Raw genomic sequence first — 26227 nt, forward strand, 5'->3', positions numbered from 1 at the left:
CACCTATAGCGCAATGACCATAACTATACTGCCGCAGTTCTCCATGGCATCATCAATTACTGCCTGTGAAGAGCCCTAACTTTGTCCTATGTAGTCCTGGACAAAGTAAGTATAAAAAGTTGTTTCTATCCTCCTTAGAGGTTAACAAACCAAAAGGGACTTGGGATCTAAAATTGTGTTTAGCATTTCCAAAGAAGGGTATACTGCTAATTCAGAATTTTCTTGGAAAAAAAAGTATCTTTCCCGATACAGTGTCACCAAATCTGCAATAGACTTATAGAGTGAACAGTAGAATTGAATGAGATTTTATAAATCATTTAGTTCAGTTCTTTCATTTACTTCTGAAGAAGGTGAGTTCTCAACTAGTTAAATAGTTGTTTGAGGTCACAAGCTACTAAAGGCAGCATTTGACCTAGAATCCAGATATGCAATCTTTATATTTTGTTGCATCACAGTCCCTGCTTTGCTGTGAGAACTTTGGCAAGTTACTTACCTTAGGTTTTCTGTTTATAATTTGGAAATAGGTTATAAATAGGATATAAACTCAGCTCTGTCCAAAACACATTTAGTAGTTTTGCTAATTAGTATAGCCTAATTTATATGGAACTTTAAAAGAAAAGAGAAGAAAAAGAAATAACTCAGGAGCCTTTTTTTTGTTTTTGGCAGATCCATTGGCAAGCTTTTGCTCATGCTATCATATTATGGGCCAAAACTGAATTGGTTTCAAGCTTGTATAACTTAAAGCCAGTGTGCCAGCCTGAGAAACAAGCAGGATTTTTTTTGAGTTGGCTTTTCAAAGACAATATATGGTTCAAGATAGGTGACAGTGAAGCGGTTAGGAAGAGCTGAATCATCTGTGGTTCCAGACATCAAATTTACTGAGGTCCAGACATTATATCTGGTGGGGGTATGAAGAGATAAGGACCAGTCACAGTGCACTGATCAAAGCCCCTAAATATTTGACCCACCTTGCTCTGTGAGCAGTATATTCATGCTGTTTGAAGCTCATTTTCTAGACTTGTAAGTTTTAACTACTCAACTCCTACATTTATCATGCACTGTGACTTCCAAGCCACATGGCTCGTAAAATGAGCACTGGACCCTCTTTGAAGCAGCCCTTTATTAGCAGTGTGATATTAGATTCGGTTCCGTTAACTCGAAGGCGCAGTTTCTTCAACTGTGGTATTAAAATGGTAACATTTACCTCTTCAGGTTTATTGTTAAGATTGAATGAGAAAAGAAATGTGGAAAAACGCAGCAGAGTGTTGTTAATGAATTATATTAAGACCTCAGTTTAAAATGATTATCTTACCTCTCTGTTCTCAAAGAGAAGAATTCAAGGATTCTGATTTGAGTCTAGATATTTCAATATTTCAACTTTCCAAAAATATGCTTTCATACAAACCCCATTCTTCATGGCTTCATTCATCTTCCAGATTTTTATTTAAACTTCAAGCTGGAATACTTCTTATGATTTCTTAGGACAGTTTTCATGAATTAGACGTGCAGTCCTGGAATCAGAGCTAGATCACCAACTCGTTTGGTGGTTGAAAAAGTACAATGATATTGATGATGCCCCTTTCATTTATGACCATCTTGCTGATTTGCTGGGTGCTTTTCTACAGTTATTAGCCTCATTAGTGTTTCACAATCAGAGTTGACTGCCCACAGTCTTCCTGATAGAAGGAGGAGCTGAGGTTAAAATATGATTTACCCTATGTGATTTTATAATTGCTTGAGTCCTTAGAATGGCTTTATATAAACTTAGGTGACTATAATGGTCACCTCCTTTGAAAATCATCGTAATCCAGACTCAAGTGTAAGGTATCAAATGATTGGCTGTTTGATGGCTGCTGGCCTGGGTAAGTTTCTAAGTATTGAACAAATACAGACTTAATTCATTTGAAGTAGATGAACAACTTAGGCTCAGGGATGTGTCTCCTTTGACAGCAATATTCTACATGCTCAAGATTTATCTGCTGAAGTTGTCCTATTTGACTATATGTTTAATCATATCTTCTTGTACATTATAGATGTACTCTTTTTTTATCTTACTTTAGGCTATATTTTTTTATATTCTGTGACTTAGCTTTCTCAAACTGTATTTCAGTTGTTGTAACCTTTAAGGGGTATAATACTCAGGCTCCTTAGTTCTTTATATGGAATAATTCACATGGTGCTATATTCTTAACATGCTGGAAAAGAGAAAAAGAAAAAAAAGGCTTGTGAAACATAGAAGGATAATAATGGTAACTAAAGGCAGTTTTGAATTATTTTTTGAAAGATTATAAGGAGAAAATCTGCCATTGCTCTATTGGGAAAAATTGAGAAATGCATCTGTATTTGCATCCTTCTTTATTTTCTTATCTATTTTCTTTGATGTGTTCATTCATTAAAAACTATATTTTCCATGCACCTACTTGTTGCCAGGCACTGTGTGAGACACTCAGTTTATAAAATTGAGAAAATACTAGATGCCTTCTCTCTCCTTGTGACAATGAGAAGATATATGTGCTCATCAGATTAACCATGTTTCTAAGTAATACAATGAATTGGAGTGAATTATGTTTCTATCAACTGAACTCAAAAGATTTACCAGGTCTTCCCTACTGTTGAGATCGCCTAGTGCTGAGGAAACAGTTCATCTAGATTAATATTAATGTTATGCTTTCAGTTTAAGCATAAACTCCTAAAATCTTAAAACTCAAAGGACTTGCAGAAATTATCAAGTTTTTCTTACTTCCCATCCCTATTTTAAAGATGAATAAATTGAAGCAGAGGAAAATTCTGAGATTTGCCTAACAACATACAACTAATTGATGGCAAAGTTAGAATGAAAACCCAGGTAACATAACTTCAAGTTCATCAACCTACCACCATAACACAAGCCTAGCAGCTTTCTGACAATACAAGAAATATCTTCCCAGGTTACCCTGGGACACTTTATGCTCATTCCCCTCTCTGCCTGATAATTCTAAGGAAATTTCTCCATGTCTCACCAATCTGTTTCAAACCATATAACTCTAGGGAATTTTTAAAAATTCCCATTTAATATATTTATCCTTTATCTCTCCTAAGGGCAAAGATTGTTTTATTTGTTTCAAGCTTCTCAGACTCTATCATAATAGCCTGCATTTATATATAACTACATAAAAATAGACACTCTAGTATGTTAGTTGAGATGACTTTTTTCCTAACCACTTTATGCCTGATCAAGCAAACTTGGATTTTCACTGCATTTCTTTAGGTAATAATTTCTTCATTACGATTAAAAGTTGAAAAGAAGTACCACAGAATGAAAGCAGCTTATTAAGTGCTGATATTAAGATTGTAACCAAGTTGGTAATTTTCAAAATTCATCTGATATTTTCTTCCAATTATTTGGTTAAGACTGAAATGGATAAAGAGTGCCCTCTTCCATCTTGTAACCATAATGGTATTCTATGGGGTATGAATTTCAGTCCACAAATTGAGATGTACAGTAAAAAAAATTACTTTTTATTTTTATCTTCCCTAAGCCAACTAAATTTTAACTTTGCTCATGGGAAATTTAAACATAGTAATTGGGCCTCCCTCTTAGCAGTTATGTAGGGCCGCTTACCCCTACCACCTGTGTTGGGCCAGGTGAAACAAAGTTCTAGAGCAGTAGTTCTCAAACAAGGGTGGTTTCCTGCCCTCCCTAACAGGGCATATTTGGAGCTATCTGGAGATATTTTTGATTGTCACAATTTGAGAGGGCCCTCTGCATGTGGTGAGTAGAAGCTAAGGGTGGTGCTAAGCATCCCACAATGTGCAAAACAGCCTCTTATAACCAGAATTAGTCAGACCAAGATATCAATAGTGCCAAGGTGGAGAAACTCTTTTCTAGAGACTTAGGCTTTATCAGGGTATCAGAGAGACCCAACAGTCTCTTGTCATTTTTCCCCCACTTGTTACCAATGAAATGTCTGTTGTTCTAGCCCTTGTGGCTCCTTCAGGTTTACTACTTACTGTTTCCATGACAAGTTTGTGCCACAGGGCCCTGGTGAGACTTGAAACTCTGGTCTGAATTTAGAAGATGGCATTTTCTCTTCTTGTTTTATTCATACTGCACTGCTAATGGGATGCCTACACATCTTCCTGGTCTTCCAAGTCTGAGAATTTTGAACCTGTGGAAAATTTCTCTGTGCACAAAATCTATTATCTCTAATTTCCATAGGCTTTATTTTTAAAAAACAAAATCTGTTAATTTTTGCCTCGGACTTTTCCTTAGGCAAGGAATTACTAAATCACCACCTACTGAAGGCAGAAAGGAAAAGCTTACTCCATAGCTCAAAAATGTTCCTAAGACTTTCTTCTGACATTCGTACCAAAGCTTACTGGTCATTAAATCATTTGTTCCCTTACTCAGTTAGGATATCTTTACTGAGTACCTAGTATATGCTGTTTTGGGTGCTCAGAATGGTAAATAAGATAGACAACAACCCTATTCTCATGGATGTTGTATTCTAATGTGGCAAGACCAAAACGTATCTCCTTCCCCCCTCCCCCCAAAAAAAGGAAAAAGAAGAAAAATATAATTTCAGTTTATGATCATAACAAGAGGGCTAAAGAAAAATGCACAGGGTGTGATATAATTAATAAATGAAGTAGGAAAAAGGGTTAACTTCAGATGGGCTGACCAGGGAAGACTGGATAGGGTTGAGTATAGGCCATCTGAACTCCCATGGTAGAAAGGTCCAGCTATGTGAAAGCTGCAGGATGAGCATGCCAGGCAGGAGAGCAGTAGATACTAGGATCCAAAGATCTTGATGCGGAATGAACTGATGATTGGGGCATATTTGAGGAGTAGAAAAAGTCCATGTGTTATGGGTCCATAGTGCTCGCCGTGAGAAAGAAAGTCCTTTGTCTCTGACAACTCTGGCAACTCCAACTGATTGTATAATTTAGTTTAATAGTCAAAATGGCTTCTGGCCACTTATTAGCTGTCCAAGAATGTGATAAATTAACCCTCCAACTGACAAGCAATGGAAGGCATACTTAAAATGTAAAATGGCTGCATTTCAGGTGACAGGGAAAATCTGGGATTAACTATTGCCGCTACAGTCTTGCAACTCATATTGTTACAGGGACACTTAACTAAGCCTAAACCAATCAAAAAATTAAAATAAATTCAATGTCAGGCCAATGGTTCTCATGAAGAACTACACATCAGAATCATTTGGACAACTTTATAAAAATATAGGTTACTGGGCCTCTCCCTCAAAGGCTGATTCCAGGGGTTTGTGGTTTTAAAAAGCCCATGTGTAACACACAAACAGTTGTATACTTTATTTTCTGGTAATATTTTGAAATGCTTGACAGTTAAATGTGATGGTTACACTTTTCTGAGACGTGACCCTTTAACTAATTTATAGGACTTGGAAACTAGAAAAACAGTGGCTCAGGAAAAGGATCAACAACCTTGTCAATAAATGCCAAGAACAGAATATTGATTTCTTGAAGAAAAATAAAAAAGTATGTGTGTGTGTGTATGTGTGTGTGTGCATTCAGCAAGGGGTGTTTTTTAGTTTTCTGTAATTTGAATTGTGCTATTGTTATATCTATTCCTTTTTTTTTAATGTATTTTAATTCTTGTCTCTCCTAACATTCCAAAATCAGCCTGTTATCACCTCAGCTAAGATAATCTCACTGACTATGTTACTGCAGGTTCCTGTTTCAGAATACTATCCATAGCATAATTCCTTCTCTGTGTCAGACCACCACTGACATTGTTGTGGAAGTTATTTGATTGTAGTAAGCCATTGAGGGAAAATCAGAGAAGTATGATTTATGATCAAGTCATGTGTATGATTTAGAATTCAACCTTAATTCTGAGAAGAAAATGCCAAGCATGACTCCTATTCCCTAGACTATCATTTTTTCCTTTCCTTCTTTATTTTTTCTTCCTTCCTTCCTTCCTCCCTCCCTCCCTCCCTCCCTCTTTCTCTTTCTTTCCCTCTTTCTTTCTTTCCTTATTTTTGCTGTTTTCGTGACCACAAATTTATTTCCTTATATTTAAATATTAAACATTTATAAAGTCTTGTGCAAGTGAATTTTAAGGTATAATAATACCACCTACCTGTCTCACTAAGGATGCTGAAAGAATTAATGAGATAAGTCTATAGAAAGCATTGAGCTCCTTTGTGTGGAGGGTAAGAAAGCAATATAAATGCAGTCATTTATACCTCAATAAACATATCTTTAAAATTATATATATTCACCACCAGTTTATTGTGACCCTGAAGTTTCATGTACTACTGCTGTTTGTTCCATGCTCAGTTTCTATATAAAAACCTCAGCCTGACTGTTTTCACGTTCTATACTTGTTTTTGGACTCTTCTACATAAATAAAGTGAGATCTTAAAGTACTGTAATAGTAATTTATAATAATCATAAACAATATTGAACACTCAGTATTTTTCTAGTCACTGAATAACGTTCCAGTCTGTCATCTTCTTTTATCTTCACAATAACTCTAAGGATAAGGTAATATTTTTGCTATTTAAAGATGGAGGAAACTCAGCTAATTTCAAATCACTTTGGGTTGCCTAAGGAAGGCTTCAAAATAAGCAAGAGTTAAAATAGGAAAATATGAAATAGTTTTCCTGAATTCTGTTAGGAGAAATAAATGAGTAATAACTGAGTTTAACTTCACTTTTTCCAGAAAAAATTAAGATATCTTCCTATTGGTCTGGTTTAGAGACATCTCAGCTTAGAGAAGGAAAGTTATTTCTGTCATCCCTGAGAATCTATGTTAGAGTGTATCTCTGCTGGGACCAATTTAAGAGATAATCTTACTCTTATACATGATTAAAATCGGATCAAAAGAGAGCTTTACTTGAAATTTAGAAGAAAGCACTGTATGTGGAATTATTTTATACCCTGTTAGCACAATGACATTGTATACTAAAAATCAGGTGAACATAACTAGAGGCAGCTATAGTAAGTATCGTGTTAATCCAGAGTAACGGATATGGAGTAAAATGGAGGCAACCTAATTGCCACGAAAGTTTTATCATACAAATCTAAAAGGTTGTGATGGTATGAGGGATAAGGTAGTGAGGAGAACAAACACTAGACAGAAAGAAACAACTTTTGGGCTTCCCTGGTGGTGCAGTGGTTCAGAGTCCGCCTGCCGATGCAGGGGACACGGGTTCGTGCCCCCGTCCGGGAAGATCCCACATGCCGCAGAGTGGCTGGGCCCGTGAGCCATGGCCTCTGAGCCTGCGTGTCCGGATCCTGTGCTCCACAACGGGAGAGGCCACAACAGTGAGAGGCCCGCGTACCGCAAAGAAACAACTTTTGTTGCACCCCAGCTGTGTCTGTGGACTAAGCTCTTAAGTTAAAGCTTCTCAGTACAATTGAGTCTCACAACAATCTTCAGGATTAGTTATCAGTATCCAAAATTTTTTTCTGAAGAAACCAAAGTTTAAAAGGAGACACATATTACCCAACGTTCTGTAATTGCTAACTGGAGGGGCAGAATTCAAATTCAGGTCTGCATGATTCAACAGTTTATGGTCTTTCTCCTATATAACACTGATCTAAGGTAGTTGTTTTCCCCTCCCACAGGATGAAAATTTATTAGAAACATACACGTTACACACACACACACACATACACACACACACACCTTCCAGAAGTTTAACCTTCCAAAGTGACTAGATGAGTAAAAGCAAGCTGTTTCTAAGAGTGTAAATATAGGGAAGCCCATCCTCCGTCCTCCCTTTTGCAAATGTTTGCTCTTTCTGTTATTATTTGTCTTCAGCTTGAAGGCGTTAATGTACACCCCCAAAATGATTAGAGTACTCCTATTTCTTAGTTTCCACTTAAACTCTAACATTGTGTATTTAACTTTTTATTTTTACAATACCATCCAACTACTTACCTTACAGAATGCAAAATGCTGCCAACAAGTATTTTGGACACTCCCCCACTGATTTTGTTCATGAAAAGAAGAGGTCAGTTGTGGTGGTTTTTCAAGAAAATTATTAGTCCCCTGTTAAAGATAACGAAAAGTACATAAGTACGTGGGTGTAAATGGTAGGCTTATCTCTTCCTGCAGTATCACCAACAAAAATGGTACTTGTGACTTCTGAGAGCAGCAGTTGCTTTTTTTTTTTTTTTTTTTTTTGCGATATGTGGGCCTCTCACTGCTGTGGCCTCTCCCGTTGCGGAGCACAGGCTCCAGACGCGCAGGCTCAGCGGCCATGGCTCACGGGCCCAGCAGCTCCATGGCATGTGGGATCTTCCTGGACCGGGGCATGAACCCGTGTTCCCTGCATCGGCAGGCGGACCCTCAACCACTGCGCCACGAGGGAAGCCCAGCAGTTGCTCTTAATTTCGGTTAAGTCACTTTATTTTCGAATTGCACAGAATACTGGGATTGATGATGAAGTTATATGTCACCACGTGATAGAGTATAATCCAAGTAATAAACAACATTTATAAGAAACAAATCACAGTAGGGGCACCAGACAGCCTTCAGCTGCAAAACAACAGGACTCAAGAAAAGGAATTTGATCAGTTGAAATTATTCAGATGTTACAGGGGCTGGTAATGTGTCAAGAGGGAAATTGTAAAGATCCTTTCTGAAGACTATTTGGGAAGAATACACAAAAATAGCTAATAATGAAATATGTGATTGTACAGAAATTCCCTCATGGCAAACTCATGCTATTAATACCTAAGAAGAGAGTAAATTGCTCATAAATTGCCCTGTGATCATAGCTGCACATAGTTGCAGCAAAGAAAGACTGCATATAGAGATCAACATATAGATAACAACTACTTAGCACACTGGAGGCTTTGGTGGGAGGATGGATATTAATAGCCAATGAGATTCAGTTGAAATCACTGCAAAGTGATGGGAGCTGCTCAGTGCAAATGTCAGAGAACAAAGAAATTGCTGGTTAAAGATCCATGAGCTGAGAAAGACTCTGAGACCATTAGTAGTTAGGAAATTGGTCATTTTGCCCCACAGTGTGAGCTAATCATTGCAAGTTCCCATGTCTGGAGTGGCCCCAGGGAAGGAAAGCTCTTCACAGCCCTGAAAATAAACAAAGGACCTGTGTGCAGAGCAAGGTTTAAGGGAAACCGGAGCTGTTCTGAGGAGGCAGGTCCTGCCCCTTTCCACCCTTTAACAGCCAGGTGTATATGTAAGACACCTTCCACTTTCACTTTTGGATATTTTTCACGAAACCTAAACGTTTGTATTTTGGATTTCTCACCAGAGCTTTGTAACAAAGGAATCTGACTTTAAAATTGAGACTATGTAAGCGAAAATATTAAATGGATTCTCGTTAAGTACTTTATATTTGCAATAACGACTTTACTTTGCAATACTTGTATTTGCAATAATGACTGATATCTTTAAATTATTGCCCCGGTGGGACTGAGGGATTGGAAACCTTGAGCAGAGGAAAACAACAAAGAGCAAATTAAAAAATTTAGTTTGAAATACAGAAGATGGAAGGGCAGTAGAGGTTCAGTGTGGACAAATTGTTGTTGCTGTTAATATGTTTTCTTTTGTTCATATCCAAATGTATTTTTGGCTATCATTGTTAATTTTGCTTCATTCATTCAAAAGCATGTATGTATGAATACTAGGTTGTGGGGAGATGATAGTAAGCCGAGCAGACCTAGTCATTACCTCAAAGAACAGACAGTTCAACCGTTGTCTTACTAATTCACCAAACAATGCTACAATAAAGTATGATGAGCACTGTGATAGTGAAAGTAAAGGGCTTCAGGAAATGCTTGGTGGAGGAGCTCAAGCCAGTCTAGGGGATTCTTAATCAAGACACCTCCCTGAGCAAGAGATATTTAAGCTGAAATTAAAAAAAAGAAAAAAAAAATGAAAGTAGGTTAACTATTTAGAATAGACACTGAAGTTGATGTTAACTTATTAAGTTCTAAGAAAATTTAATTTCTCAATTTTTGGTGTTTTGATGTCGTTTGGTTTTAATGATAATTATTCCATTTATTTAGCACCTGTAAACACCTTGGTTTGCGGTAAGCACATACTGGTTAGCCAAATTGCTATTCAGAGAAAAATGTCCTTCTGATCATTTTTGCTTTCCTTTTCTTTCAAAATTTGTTGGGATATAATTCATATACCATAAAATTCACCATTTTAAAGTACAAAAGTTAGTGTTTTTAATATATTCATGAGATCATGTGACCATTACCACTATCTAATTGCAGAAATTGTTTTCATCCCAAAGAGAAACCACTACCCATTAGAGTCACTGCTCCCAACCCTCCCCTCCACTCCTTCCTTTAGAAACAGTGAATCAAATATCTGTCTCTATAAATTTGACTGTTCTAGAGTTTCCAATACATAGAATCATACAGTAATGTGCTATTTTGTGATTGACTTTCTTCACTTAGCATAATATTTTAAGGTTTACCCATGTTGCAGCGTGTATCAGTACCTACCCCTTTTTATGCCAATTAATATTCCATTGTATGGATTTACCACATTTTGTTTGTTCATTTATCACTAGGTATGTTTTTTGGCTTTTATGATTTGTGCTACTATGAACACTCATTTACAAGTTTTTGTGTGGACACATGTTTTCATTTCTCTCGGGTATGTTATCGAATGGATTGTCCTGCTGCTCGCCATTTAAAAAATGAATACTCAAGAGATAAAGAAAGGAAAGGTGCCTTTAATCAAAACGCTGGCAATCTGGGGAGACAGTGGATTCAACATCCCCCAGAAACCACCTCTGAAGATTATGCTTGGGCCTGAAAGCTTTTAAAGGGAAGAAAGGAAGTAATCTCAGTTAATCATTGGGATAGGGGTCAGAGTTGTCACCCTCTCCCACTGTATGCAGGCTCAGTGACTTCCTGTGATCTTCCTCTAGATGCTTTCTCGTTCACACAGTTTGTTCTTGAGATTACTGAAGGGGAAGCTAGGGAAGAGATCTGGTCATCTGTTAATTACTTACTCTTCATTTCTACTTCTTTGATCTATGGAAAGATCAGACAAGTTAGGCAACGTTTCGTGTGATTAAAAGATTTGAAAGTTGTGCTTGAGCCAGAGATGAGTAGAGCATGGAGGTGCCTGGTTTAAAAGTTAGTTACAATATAGCTTTGCTAAAGCGACAGTAAAAGGGGCTTCCTACTGAGGGCAGTTTCCTACAAAGAGCTGCTTACATATATACCTAGGAGTGGAGTTGCAGGGTCATATTGATAAACTCTGTGCTTCCTTTTAGATGTACTGCCAGCCTGGCTACCATTTTGCATTTCCACCAGCAGTGTTTTGCTTTCTTTTTATAGACTCCAGAGGAACTAGAGGATGTTTCTGACCTGGAAGAAGATCACGAGGTCCGCAGTCACACCAGTGTTCAGACTGAAGGGAAAACTGACCGGGTGAGTCCCCTCCCTGCGAGGAGAGCTGTGTGTCATGCCCTCTCCTTGTCAATCCAGGCAGCCTCTCACAGTCGGGATTCCTGGATTTGGGGCTGGTCTTGTAAAGCACAGGGAGAAGAGCCTTAGAATGCAGGAACAGCATTATGAGGGGAATGATTCCCTCTACCTTGAGAGCTCACAGTGAAGCCATTTCTGGTTAGGTAGAAAATCAGTCCGTACTACTTTTTGTCTTTATAGCAGTCATGGGAATATCAAAGTGAAATTTGTACCTGGTTGTTTAGAGTAGAAAAGGGAAACTGCGAAATTGTAAATATACTTGGAAATTCTAGGGGAGAAAAATCAACTTCTGAGGCAGTATTCCTCTACTTTTCTTCCTTTCTATAATGCTTTCTTCTGGGCCCATCAACAAACACACACACACACACACACACACACACACTCTCCGATGATGTTCATCAATTTTTGAATTACTCTGAGATGGTCTATTTCACTTTATTTATGCCCAATGCTTGGGAGTTTGTTAAAGTTTGATTTCCTAGCTACTGATAGCTTACAACTGGAGAACAGACTATAGAACTTGAGTCTGAAAGCCAGGAAGTATAGCATAGTGGCTAAGACTGCCTGGGAATACATCTAAATCAGCCACTTCCTTGCTGGGTTACTGGGAAACTCACTTAGCCTTTCTCTACCTCTGTTCTCTGATTTGTAAAGTAAGTATACTAATAGTATTCTCTATATGAGGATTACGGTGGGAATCAACTAAATTAATGAATAGAGCGCTTAACACAGTGCCTAGCTCTTAGTAAGTTCTCAATAATGATTACTGAGAATGAACTAAGTAGCAATAGTATCATTATCATTATTATTATTATTATTTAATTAGTTAAATTCAGTGTCATAAAATTTGGAGATGTATGAAACAGATAAATTTAAGACAGTCCTGTGTTTTCACATATTCAAATTACCTAGAACAGGTATGTCAGTCACAATACCTGTGTTTTATTAGAAATGTTGGTTATCTTGAGTTTTTATTTCTTGCTGATTATTTGATCTATAAGTCCTGTACTAACCAGGGGACACACAGCACCTGGAGTTAGTTTCCTTCAAATCTGATAGGCATTCTCGGTAGGAGATCAAATCTTACAAATGGCAATGGAATTGGAAATGAATTTTGGCAATGGTAAACTTTGCTTACGCTTTCAGCGAAGTGAATGATTGATGCACTTGGGCCACTGGAGGTGGAGTGTGTGTGTCAGAGCACACAAAGTAACTGATCGGAGGGAATTTTCTTAAAATAAAGGCACCTTTTAGGATGCTGGGATTAATATAAACATGCCCTAGTTCTCATTCTGCCTTACCACATGTAGACAATAAAACCTGGGTTAAGAACCTTAAAATTTAGAAAGTTCAAATTTCTTCATCTGAAAAATGAGAATAATACTACACCTTCTCACAGCATCATTCATAACTCCAAAGAAGGCAATACATACGAGAGTGTTTTATAAACTTTATATGCTGAGAAGAGAAGGTTCTTCTTCTTATTATTATTTATATTTTTGTTCTTGGAAAAACAGCAGCTAAATGACCACTTGCCCATGGTGGTTATAAAGCTGATGATCTCCATGGTTCCAGATCATAAGAATCTTTCATAGAAGCCACTGCTTCTAACCTTGTGGCAATCACCCTGAAAGTGCTCTGAATCCTGGCTTTGTGTTCCATTGTTCAGTTTCCTGACAGTCCAGTTCATTTGGAATACCTGTGGGCTATACCCTTACCACTATCTAGTAAAAGATATCCATCACCATCAAATCTACTGGAAGCAATGTTTTATTCAACCCAGCCACTCTCTGCTTTTGTAAATCTCCCCTATACATTCCAAATAGCTTGGATTTTATTCACTTCCTGCCTTGAGGCTTTCCTGTAATTGCTGTGTGGAATCCCTCAGGAAGCAAATCAGATAGTCTAATACATACACAACCTTATGTGGGGCACTAACACCTCCCAGAACAACTCTTAACCAAAACTCTTCCATTCCTTAGATGGAACATATAGAAGTGCATTTTCCACAGGTCCTCAAAAGTTCCCCAGGGGATCCAGCCAATTCCAACAGCAGTGACCAGCTTGATAACATATCTTTGGATTGGCAATCCTTTCTTTCCTGATTCATTCTTAGGCTCTCAGTTCTGTTCCTTAAGATCTATTCCCCCAGACAAACTACCTTCCATTCTTAGTCTCTGCTTTTGGGGTAAAATGAGAAGAGATAGTCACATCGCATGTGCTATTTATTTAATTATCATGTTAACTATGCTTTACTACTATTATTATCCCAGTTTTACTAATAAGATCACTGAGGCTCCGATTTATATAACTTGTCTAATAAGTGGATTATGTTTCCACACTAAGAATTTTAGTGATTACCACACGTTGGTTTACTTAGGACATAGAGTTAGCAGAATGAATCCTTTACTAAAAAGTAGACAGAGAACCCTACCACAACAAACCTCATAGATCATCAGTGGAATGAAAGAGAACAGAATAAAGGATACTCCCCAGCAATATGAAAGAAAGGAAGAGTATAAATTCTTTAAAATTTAAAGAATAATTGTTGTACAATATGGATAACTTAACTTCAATAACACCCTCTTATTGAATATCTATCTTGTGAGTTTATCACAACAGATTCTGCTGTCGTACCTGAAGTTTGTATGACTAACCAAGGAGGATAGCTCAAATCTGTCCACTACCTAAATCACCTGACCAGAACTAAGATCATGTTTAGATAGGTTTTATGTTCTCTCCTAGGCATCTTATATCCCTAATATTCCCATATTTCTTATAATTGCATCCCTGTACTTAGATTATATTCATATGTTCAGTCTTTTTTATTTTATTTTATTTTTTATAAATTTATTTATAAAATATATATATATTTTGGTTGCGTTGGGTCTTCGTTGCTGGGGGAGGGCTTTCTCTAGTTGTGGCGAGCCGGGGGCCATGCTTCATTGCAGTGTGCGGGCTTCTCATTGTGGTGGCTTCTCTTGTTGCGGAGCACGGGCTCTAGGTGTGCGGGCTTCAGTAGTTGTGGCACGTGGGCTCAGTAGTTATGGCACACGGGCTTAGTTGCTCCACGGCATGTGGGATCTTCCTGGACCAGGGCTTGAGCCCCAGCATTGGCAGGTGGATTCTTAACCACTGAGCCACCAGGGAAGTCCATATGTTCAGTCTTATGGCCATTTGAGACTTTGTATTCTATCCAACATTTCCTGAAGTTTGTGTCCACTGGCCGGAGTATACCTTTTGGCATATTTGCCAAATACCATTAATTTGAGAAGATACCATAACATTTTGAAGTGGAATTTGTCGAGAATTTTTCGAATACTCACGCCATGCTCAATGAAGAATTCCTTGTCACTGCACAAGACAAGTGTTTGGGTTCATTTTTATTTGCAGCTGTTACTGAGTAAATGCCTTTTTGGTTCTTGGATTATGCAGACTCTGCTCTATTGAACATGTACTAGAACCAATCTTAGGCACTGTTTAGTAATGGAGTGACAGTTATTTATTATATTTTACTTTCTGCATTTCACTCCCAGTAGCTCTGGCTCAACATCATCTGTTACTGCTGTCATTGGTGGCAAATGCCACTGGGCATTGTAAAGGTCTCTAACCAACAAGTAATGATTTAGAGTCCACAGTCAATGAGAGCAAAATACTAAAAGACCAATAATGCATGACTTATGACGTGGCAGAGGAACAGCGGTGGAAATTAGTGATTATCTTAATTATTAAACATGAATACTCACTGGACTGATCCTGTAGTTATGTCCAGTGATCAGGCATTCCACGGTGATACAGGAGAGTGGGTTTGCTACAGGTTTATAGAGCATTCTTCAGAGCTCATTGTTATTCTGTTCATGCCCTTAGCAAGGATGAAATAGACATCTTTTATCTTAAAAACTCAGAAAGAAATTAAAATAGACTAAGAAAATAAAATTCTTAAACTCACTGATAATAAGATTTTTTTTGGTAAATCCTAAAAGCTCCTTAAAAATTTTATTAAATATAAGTTAAGCCATATTTTCAATTTAAACAGAGCCATGTCATTTACCATGAACACTTTATAGTTTATAGAATATTTCCAAATTGCTGTCTTATTTAACAAAAACCCTGGGTTTTGGTTTTTAATTTTTTCTTGATTTTACTAATTAGGGAATTAGACTCAAAAAGTTTCAGTAGTTTATGCAAGTCATATAGAAATGGGGCCAAATCCCAGGTCTTCCGGTACCAGCCACACTCCTTCCAGTGTAGCATGCTTGTAAACTTGGGTAGAACCTCATAATCACTTAAGATTTCATTGCTGTACTATCGCTACAGCCATATTATGGTGTCGATATTGTAATTCCTCTAACAGAAAGATGACTCGTGAAACTGAAGGCCTTAAGCCTTAGTATCAGATCTGTTTAAGTCTCACAAATTTCTAAATGTCCCAATACTACAGTCTCCCATCAATAACAAAATCAGTTTCTTGGGTACTACTTGGAAACTACATAGTGATGCCCAGACCCTGATAGTCTCCCTGGTGGATCACTCTACACTGATGAGATGGATTCTACTCAAGTAGAATCACACCATGGAGGAATTTCTTGGGCAGCAATCTGGGGTCTCCAAGCAAAGGATCCAGAGACAGAGGCAGTTACTCCTCACTCAGCCTCTTAACACATTGGCTTCTGTGATATTTGAATAAAGGGAACATTCTAATTTTTAGAAATTTTCCCTGGTTTATTTTGGGCAATTTGGGCGGCAGTAGCCATAGATACTCAGGAAATTGCGAGTGTCAGCAGGGTGGTAGCTAAAAGTATATTCCTCAAGCCTACCTAGGAGACAACTGTGGATTTAGAAAGACTCAATAAAATGGATTAAAAGAGTTTTGTGAATAGAATGGGTGAGAAAGTGACTTGCCTTTTTTGGCCCTGCTATATAAATAGAATGTAGAAGTTAAAAGTATGCACTTTGGGGTCACGTAAACTTTGGTTCAAATCAGGGTTCTACCAATTACTATCCATATGACCCTGGGAAAGTTAGTTTATACTTCTAACTTACAGTTTTCTTATCTGTAAAATTGTGATAATAATAATATCTATTATTACTAATAGATGGAGTGGGAGAAATGGGTAAAGGGGGGTCAAAAATGCTCAAAGTAAGGGTGAAGAAAATAGTGTCTATTTTATAGTTGTTTTTGAAGATTAGATATATGAAAACTCATTTCTCACACAAAGGAAATGCTCAATAAATTTTGATTTTTACAAAAATGAATTTCAAGACATGTATAGATTTGTGTGTGCTAATGTTATACTTTACTTCCTTTTGAGTAGTTCAGGGAGCTTTGTAAATACAAATCTCTCAGTCTTTCAATATAAGACTGCTTTGGTCTCTGGTTTTGTGGGGTAAATATTTAGCACTCTATTACCAAAAATCTTTTGAAATTTTTTTCCTCAGGAGGGGGACATATCTGGAACTTCCTTAAAAGGTTGAAAGGAAGATGGTATTAATATGATTCTTAATGGTGCTAGCACTTTTATATACATTTATATTCATAATGTAGTACTGAAATAATGATTACAAAAAGGAACTTTTGATAGTAAGAACAGAAAGTTTTACCCAAAAGTTGTCAAGTTCTTATTTTCTTCAATGATTTTGGAATGCTTGGCCCTGCACTGGGAGTTTTTCTTCTTTGTGGAATTATGGTAGCTTGGTGATCTATTAGTTTCTATCTGAGTCCTCAGTTACCTTCAGCAAGGTATACAGGGCTTAATTTTCTAGTTTTATGGTACATACTCAGAAAAAAATTCATCCTGATATTTTATAGGATGCATGTTGGAGACAGTTTTCCAAGTAGTCATTTAAAATCACCTTTCTCTACCCCTGTCCATGATGGACAGATGTTCTAGTGATTCTTCCCTCTGCCTAAACAGCTTGAAAGCCAGTAAGGTCTAAAAATGAAATCAAAAAGTCTGTTCTGCCTTACACAATTCAAACTCTGATCATAGTGTCTTATAGATAAGGAGTGGAAAAGGGAACTCATTTAACAGTACTGACTAGGGCCAGATTTTTATTTGAAGGCATTTGATGCTCTGGTCTCTAAAACTTGCTGAAATTAAATTTAAAGAATATAACATTAAAAACAAACACTTAAAATTTTGTAATTTCAGCTGTAGTCATATCATATTTCAGCATGATAAAGTTATGACACCTTTTTAAAGATTCATCATACTTACTGATGACCCAGAATTGAAGAAATTGTGACTTGTAGTCAATTCGATGACTAATATTTGTCCTATCTTTAACATTATGCTCACTTAAGAACATACAATTTGTAAACCAGCCCTGCCTTAAAGAATATCATTGATGCCATTGAGTCTCTATATGCTCTATAAATAGAAGTAAATTAGGACGGAAATAACAGTTGCTAGGTTACTCGACACAACCCCAAAATGTCAACAGCAGCAAATGAATTGGAGCATATCAAATCTTAAAATACTGGAGGTGATTCTTGGTATTTTAAAAAAAAGCCATGTGTACTTAAATATGATGTTGATGGTAGGAGAACACCCTCATTGCTGCTTTTTAACATGTAGTCCGCTGAATATCCTCAACCATGAGAAGAGAAAAATTGTCCTGAATGAGGGGTGCATTTTAAGAATTGGAAACATTTTAATAGATCCTATTTATTATCATAATATACTCCCAATAACTTAAATTTATACTGAATTACCATACAGAATATGGAGACATGACCGCATTACGTTCTTCGTGATAAAATTTGGTTTAGGTTGCTATGAAAAGCACAGGTCTGGTAAGCCTTGATGAAACGACATTACTCAGAAGCACTGCACTAGGTAGTGCACGTTCTCATCATTTGTTTCTGTAATTTCTATTGTGTATTTCATGGTAACGCTGCTTTCTTACCTTTCTGGGTGATCGTTCTCAGTGCTTCATGGTTTCCTCTTCCTCTATCTATTCTTATGCATTAGGGTTCACTAGAGTTTTGATGTAAGCCCTATAGTCCTCAAGTTTTTTCCACTTTTCCTGGATATGCTCATATAGTCCCAAGATTTCAGATGTCCTTTATAGAGGTACATGACTTTAGCCAAGTCCTGTCTCCTGAGCTCTGGCTGCATATATTTGCAGCCCTGTAAGTTTCCTTGCCTCATGTAGCTCACCTGTGTAGCTCACTGTTTCTAAGCCTGAATGCATCATCTTACCCCACAAATCTACTCTAACTCCCATATTTCTTATGGTGCTTCTGTACATTCTTTTGCACAAGTCTGAACTGGGAATCTTTTTTTTTTTTTTTTTTTACTCCTTCCTACAGCTAATTGTACAGTAAGTTCTGGTTTTACTATCTTCTATCTGAACTTGTCCATTTTTTCACCACCTCCACTATCACTTCTTTCAAAGAAAACGTGCACTGGACAAAGTCAAAAAGGAAAGGAAGACTTTACTCAAGACCACTGCAATAGAGGAGAGAGACCAGAACTCAGTCTGAGTTCAACTCTGCTGAAACAAGGGGGTGAAAAATTTTCAGAGGTGGGTTGAGGGGGATTGGAGGCCATCTATGTTCTCTTTGGTCTTTACCCAAAGGAGAAGTGAACTTTCTCTATTTACATGACCGGAGGTACTTTTATCATTTGGAGCCAGGTGCCCTCTAAAGTTAAGCTCCTCCCCTCCCACAGAGACTGGAAGTCAGGGCTCTATCTTCCTTGATGGTTACATTTCAAAGGGATGGTTCCCAGGTCCTTGAGAAAGGTAGTCTTGGGTTGTAAAACTGGCAAGAAGCGTTAAGGTATTTACATTTCAAAGAGACAGAGAAAGAATTTACAGCTATACATTATAAAGTGCATTTTCTAAGAAAAAGGAGGTCAGGAGCTTAGAGTCAGGAAGAAGTCTGTCTAAAGCTTAGTCAAGCTGAGGGGAGTGTTACGGTTCTCTTGGTGAATACCTTAGTTAAGGCACCGGTGTCTCTCACTAGATTGTCTATAGCAGACTCCTAAATTGTCTCTTGCCTCTAGCTTTTTGAACGTTCATTCTCTCACTTGAACTCGTGTAATGTTTCTAAAGTGCAAATCTGTCATCTATCACCATGCATTAAACCTCTTATAGGTCTCAGTGTCTCCCCATCCAATCCCTCAATGCCCTACGTAAGAGAACTTCAGGATCTGCTCCCCGCTCCTTTTTTTTGCCTCATATTTCACCACTTTCTCTCCAAACCTGACCCCTTGTATGTAAATCATTCTTCCTAGAAGACACAGGCTCTCCCCTCACATCCCTCTCTTAGGAAAACAATTCCCTCAAGTCCCCGTCCTCCCCCTTCATCTTTAAAAACCTGCTCATCATTAGGATTCCAGATTAGCTTAGACTTCACTGAAATGCAAGTCCAAGTGTACTTTCCTCCCAACATCCATCTGTAATACATGGAGATGCCCATATCATGACATTCATTGTACCTATATAATTTCTTATATGATGGCTTTTTTCCCCCTCTATTCAGTAAACCTAAATAAACCTCATTAGTGCAGAGAACATGTTTTTGTCTCATTTAGTGTTATATTTACAGAACCTCATACACTGCCTGGTAGATTTAGATGAAAGAAGATAAAGATCACCTTCCTTTTGTAAGCCACCTTGCCTCAAAAGTACACTAGGTCTTCAATAGATTAAGTCTAGGTGATTACATTAATTTCTTTCCTGATCTTTTTCCCTTCCAACAGGTATACTTACTTGAACCAGATAAATCTTACTATAAATTGCTAAGTCACTACTCTGAAATATTCAGTGGCTCCCTACTACCCAGTACCCGCTAGTATAAATATTAATTTTTCTTCTTCTTGCCAAAGTCCTTCACAGTGCCTCCTTATTCCTGGCCCTCTAGGCATACAAATCCCAAAACTCTTCTTATTTGCTAAACTGATTCTTGTGTTCCTGGTAGTTAGAACTATCCCCGAGGCTATGATTTTTCCCATGTCTGAATTGTCTACTGTTTGTCCTTTTTTACTCCGTCAAATACAAAAGTACTTTAAGGTGAGCTCGACTCCCTTAATTTCCAAGAGGTTTTCTTTGTACTTAGCCACTATTGATTTAATGATACAAAAACTTCTGCTGAGAAGCAGTCTAAAGGACAGTGTACTTATTCATTTTGGATTTTTATGTGCTAAGGTCACTAGGCTCTATCTTTCTGTATCTACAGTGAAGTATTGTACCTGGAAGTTTCAACTTTGTTTTATACAAATTCTTTACCCGAATTGAAATTTAGTGTCATTCCTCTGACTTTATAAGTCACTGTGTAAAAATCTTGGCAGAGAAAATTTAAGTTTAAAGCATTGTTACTATTTTATCAGAAACTTTTTATAATATTTTAATAAATAGTTCTTGAAATGTCAATCCAGGAAAGATTGTTACCAAATACCTTAACATACTCTCCCTTGTCAGACAGTGAAACTACATTAAACTATATACATTTCACCCTACCTTGGTTGTTGGGAAGTTCTCAGTTAAAATTAATGCTTAGTAACTAATCTTAAATGCCTGGTATGTTTGTCTCTTGTTTCTAATTGTCTTATTTATCTTTAGAAATAATTAATCTTCATTATTATTAGTTAGTGAACCTAACCTTCCATCAAGCTTTAAATAGAGTGTTTTCTACTCATTGATGCTTTCATAGAAGAGGAAATAGCAAGTAGGAAAGCCTCAAGGAAGGAATGCTCTGGGAAGCAAGTGTTAGTGAGGTGACGGGAGGTCTGAGACTAAAAAGGAGGCCTGATCTTGTAGGTCACAAAAGCCATTGTAGGACATGTAGCTTTTATTTTGAGAATGGTAGGAAGCTATTGAACAGCTTTGAGCCAGAGAGTGATGTGCGACTTTTATTTTAAAGGGGTCATTCTTTATGTTGTGTTGAAAACAGTCTGAGTAGTGGTACAGAAGAAAGCTGGAAATTAGAAAACTATCACTATTATCCAAGTAAGAAATTATGGAGGCTGAGACTGTGGTTTTAAAAATAGAGAGGTCGAAAGTTGTTGATTAAACATATATAGAGATGGGTGAATCAGTGAATTCTCTGAAGATTAGATATTGAGTATAAGAGAGAGAGAATGGAGTCAAGGACAAATCAAGGTTTTTGTCTTGAGAACTGAGAATGTGTACTTACCAGTTATATCATTATGGAGGAGACAATTGAGCACATTGGAGATGGTGGAAGATCAGAAATTAATTTTGAATATGTCTAGGTCTAAAAAGTCTATTAGACAACCAACTGAAGATGTCAAGTGGACAGATTTGAAATTTACGAACCAGGCTGGAATTCATTTCACATGCATAGCTTTATATTACAATTTTACAACTTTCTCAACTTATAGAGAAGTTTTATATATTACATGGTGACCACTTTTTTTCCTCAAATAAGCTGATATTTTAGTTTAAGTCTAGTTTCCCTCTACTTTCAGACCTCATTTTCCCCAAATCTTCTCTTTTCTGATACAGTTGCTTTTTTAACTATTACCTTTTATAGAAGCTCTCCACTGACCACCCTGGTTAAAACTTCAGCCCCTTCCCCACCCCCATATAAACCTCTTCCTCTCTCTGTTTTTGTCCCTAACACCTCCTTTCACTATCTGACATACTACATCTTTATTGGTTTAATATGTCTACTATACAGTAAATTCAATGAAGGCAACAATTTTAATCTTTTTTCCCATGATATATTCCCCAAACTTAAGTGCTGGGCACATAATAAATATGCTATATAAATATTTACTGAGTGAATAAGTGGATGAATGATGTTGACCATAAGTGTGTTTTGGGAAAAGAAACGTGCAAAAAACTGGGGAGGAGGGGAACAGTTTCGGATACAGCATTTATATTCAGCCAATAAATGTTTGTCTGCAAGATAAATAACATAATTCTTGCTTTTCAAAACTAGTGTTTTAATAGATAATTACCCAAACAATAGTCATTTGGAAAAAAATTTTGAGGCTAAAGTGTTCAGGTGATTCTTTGCCTTCTCGAGTTTATAGGTGTTTGTGATGAACATGTGGCTACAAAGTACTGCCCTTTATCCCATTCTTTTAATTGTTGTCATCGAAAAAGTCCTATTTCTTTTAATGCTGAAAATTTGACGTATCTAAATTAAATAATTCTGAATGATTAGTCTCTAGTGAAATATGATATATGTGCTTACTTCTTTTCCTATGTGTATAGGAAAAGAACAAAAAAGCAATGTGTATCAAGTAATGGTTAAGGTAGTAAAAAAAAAAGAGCTCAAAAGCAGAATTGATATTCTAAAAATTACCTTTGCATGCTGAAGTACCTCAATCTATAGCTTGGGTTTTGGGGGGATTTTTTTAATATTATTTAATTTTTTTATACAGCAGGTTCTTATTAGTTATCTATTTTATACATATTAGTGTATATATATCAATTTCAGTCTCCCAATTCATCCCACCATCACCACCCTCCCCCGCCCACCCCACTTTCCTCCCTTGGTGTCCATACGTTTGTCCTCTACATCTGTGTCTCTATTTCTGCCTTGCAAACCAGTTCATCTGTACCATTTTTCTAGATTTTTCTAGATTCCACATATATGCACTAATATATAATATTTGGTTTTCTCTTTCTGACTTACTTCACTCTCTATGACAGTCTCTAGGTCCCTCTACATCTCTACAAATGCCCCAGTTTCATTCCTTTTTATGGCTGAGTAATATTCCATTGTATATATGTACCATATCTTCTTTATCCATTCATCTGTTGATGGACAACTTAGGTTGCTTCCATGTACTGGCTATTGTAAATAGTACTGCAATGAACATTGGGGTGCATGTGTCTTTTTGAATTAATGGTTTTCTCTAGGCATATGCCCAGTAGTGGGATTGCTGGGTCATATGGTAATTCTATTTTTAGTTTTTTAAGGAACCTCCATACTGTTCTCCATAGTGGCTGTACCTTCAATTTACATTCCCACCAACAGTGCAAGAGGGTTCCCTTTTCTCCACACCCTCTCCAGCATTTATTGTTTGTAGATTTTCTGATGATGCCCATTCTAACAAGTATGTGGTAGTGCCTCACTGTAGTTTTGATTTTCATTTCTCTAATAATTAGTGATGTTGAGCATCTTTTCATATGCTTCTTGGCCATCTGTATGTCTTCTTTGGAGAAATGTCTATTTAGGTCTTCTGCCCATTTTTTGTAAATCTTGTGTGTTTATATGCATATTTTTAATCAGTGAGTGATTATTAACCCACCTTTATTTTTTTTAAATAAACTTAAACATGTTTTTCTTATAATGAGGTATACTGGCTGTATTTCTTATAATGAGGTATGTATATGTATATTTGTGTATGTGTATATATATATATGGCTTGGTTAAAATCACATGTAAATATGAATGGGCATAGAACACAAATATTTCCCCTGGTGTGGAGTCATCAGCTCTATAAAGCTCATGTACTTGTGAGAAACAAAGGTTTTTAAAAATGTCATCCTCAGACACGTCTCCTCCTTTCTGATTCTAATACAATTTAGAGAGAGAGAACACAATTTCTGGAGTCAAACTCCCAAGTTTAAATCCTGATTCTGCCACTTATAACTGTTGATATTCAGCAAGGTACTTAAATCCTCTGTGTCTCAGTTTGCTTAGTTTTTAGATGGATCTATTCACATCATAGGGTTATCATGAAGCTTATGAGTTAATATTTGTACAACGCGATGCATAGTTAACTGCTCAAACTTAAGTGACTATCATGATCATGATCATCACCACCAATACCACTATCATTGTCACCTTCATCATCATCATTATCATCATCATTTGCTGAATGGTTTCACATTTATGACACCTCTGCTAATTCTGCAGATAGGCAACATTCACTTTACTGATTAGTCCTCTTCAGATTTTCCAGAACATTTGTGAAGAGAACCAGCCTGATTGGTAAAGCTAAATAAAGTCACTCCTATATCCCATTGCATGGATCTTCTCATGGGTTTGTAGTTAATTTATGGATAGGTAGCCCTTGAATCAAGGTAGATGGCCTACCCTGGTCTACTTTTCAAGCTGTGTATGAAAATAAAATGAGGTCTATGTTGTTTTTTTGAGTGGAAGGTGATAGAGGAAATCAGGCTGTAAGTGGATATTGGGTGCATTAGATATTAAGATAGGCACACAAAATATAATAGTACCACACCAGACTGTTGCCAAGGAAGGTAAGAGTCATCTGCATCCAAGAAATGTTCAGGAAGTGCTTGCCTATATGATTCATAGTCCTGGGTCACTTAGACCTTGCAATCTAAGACATAACAATTGAAATGTGTAGAGGGGATATGTAGTCAGCAGAATAGAAATGTGAAGACATCACCACCTGGCAAACAAAATTTTCACCTTCCACACAAATAATGGCCAGTGTGCTGTACAAGTAGAGAACTTGAGTAAATTCTAAAAGTTTATGACTTGAGAATGTACAGCTGTCTGTCTAGGCTAGGTAGACACAGTGAGATACTCAAATTTTTCCTCATCAGTCCAAAGGATTGTCACATAAAGTGTAAATTATGTGTTTCCAAAGCAACAAGTTGGAAGGTTTTGATGTCTCTGCTCTTCAGCTACTATCAGCCCATCTTTGAAATTTAAAGTGACAGAACTACTTTAGTCTTCTCTCCTAGTTCTTAGGCTTCACTGGAGATAAGACGTCCAAACTGTGTAGTGCAAAATCCTGGGTGCAGAGGAGAGTAAAGAATCTAGGTGGCAACAGAGTTTTTTATAGTTTCAATTGACTTGAAGGTTAGAATTTTAAAAGAAAGGAAAGTCTTCTAAAATTAGCAGCAAAACATATGTACCATTTTAATAGCTCTTTTTAAAATTGTGAATGGTATTGATCTTTACTAGCTTTCTGATGGAACTTTGAAGTTTTACACATTCCTAAAATTGAATTTAATAATGTCAATTTAACAAATTCCTTCAATTTCCTGTTGTACTAAAGTTGCATGCCTATTCCTCTTTCATAGCTATGTGATTCTGAATAAGCAAGTCTTTTATTGCCTACTAAATTAAGAAGAAATGATATACTTGAAATTAGAAAAATGTGACTTATAGGAGATCAGGATCATAGAATTGGTAGGTACCTGCAGTGTACTTTTAGGGAAGTTGGAATTAACACAGCCTTCCATGGAGGAGTCACTGTGACATGAAGCTATCCTCCCAGTTTTAAAACATTTCCAAATTTATTATCAAATTATGCTTTTATCTGTAAAATACATGAGTATACCTTAGGCATCACAGTTGCCTATTCTGATGATGATGGTGATGATGATGATGATAACAGTAAAAAAAACATTTATTTAATTAATGCTTAGTATGTAGCAGGTACTTTGTTAAATTTTCTCCACAACTACCCTCTGAAGTAGATATTACTATCCCCACTTCAAAAACATAGAAAAAGAGACACAGAGAGTTTGTGCAAGTACCCAGTATCCTGTAGTATGAGGTGACACAGCTGAGGCTGACCCAGGTGTGTCTGCCTCAGGGATCTGCCTGTGCCCTGGTATTCCCTCTGTACAACACAACCCCCCTCCCTGCAGTCCAGGCTTTAATGGGACTGTGTGAATGAAACCTGTCTCCATACTCCTGGCAAAATGTGCTAGATTTATGGGAAACTGCGACTGATTTGCAAGTGCAAGTTTGGCGTAAAGTCTCGTTTAAAATGGCAGTTTTGAAATCGAGCTGCGTAGAAGCAGAACCAGGGCGGTTATTACACCTGCTGCCCACATCCATCTGCTTGCAATTGTG

General features: G+C 37.1%; 1 protein-coding gene across 1 annotated transcript in view; it reads left to right on the forward strand.

Moving 5' to 3' along the window:
• Positions 1-26227, forward strand: part of CTNNA3 (catenin alpha 3) — a 1660471-nt gene that overhangs the window by 1474080 nt on the left and 160164 nt on the right. The window contains exon 14 of the mRNA XM_081238023.1: positions 11308-11400. Coding sequence (XP_081094149.1) covers positions 11308-11400 — 93 coding nt within the window. The remainder of the gene's footprint in view (positions 1-11307; positions 11401-26227) is intronic.

The sequence above is a fragment of the Mesoplodon bidens genome (assembly GCF_964165515.1).
Source record: "Mesoplodon bidens genome assembly, chromosome: 1".
In the NCBI taxonomy this organism is placed as follows: domain Eukaryota; kingdom Metazoa; phylum Chordata; class Mammalia; order Artiodactyla; family Ziphiidae; genus Mesoplodon; species Mesoplodon bidens.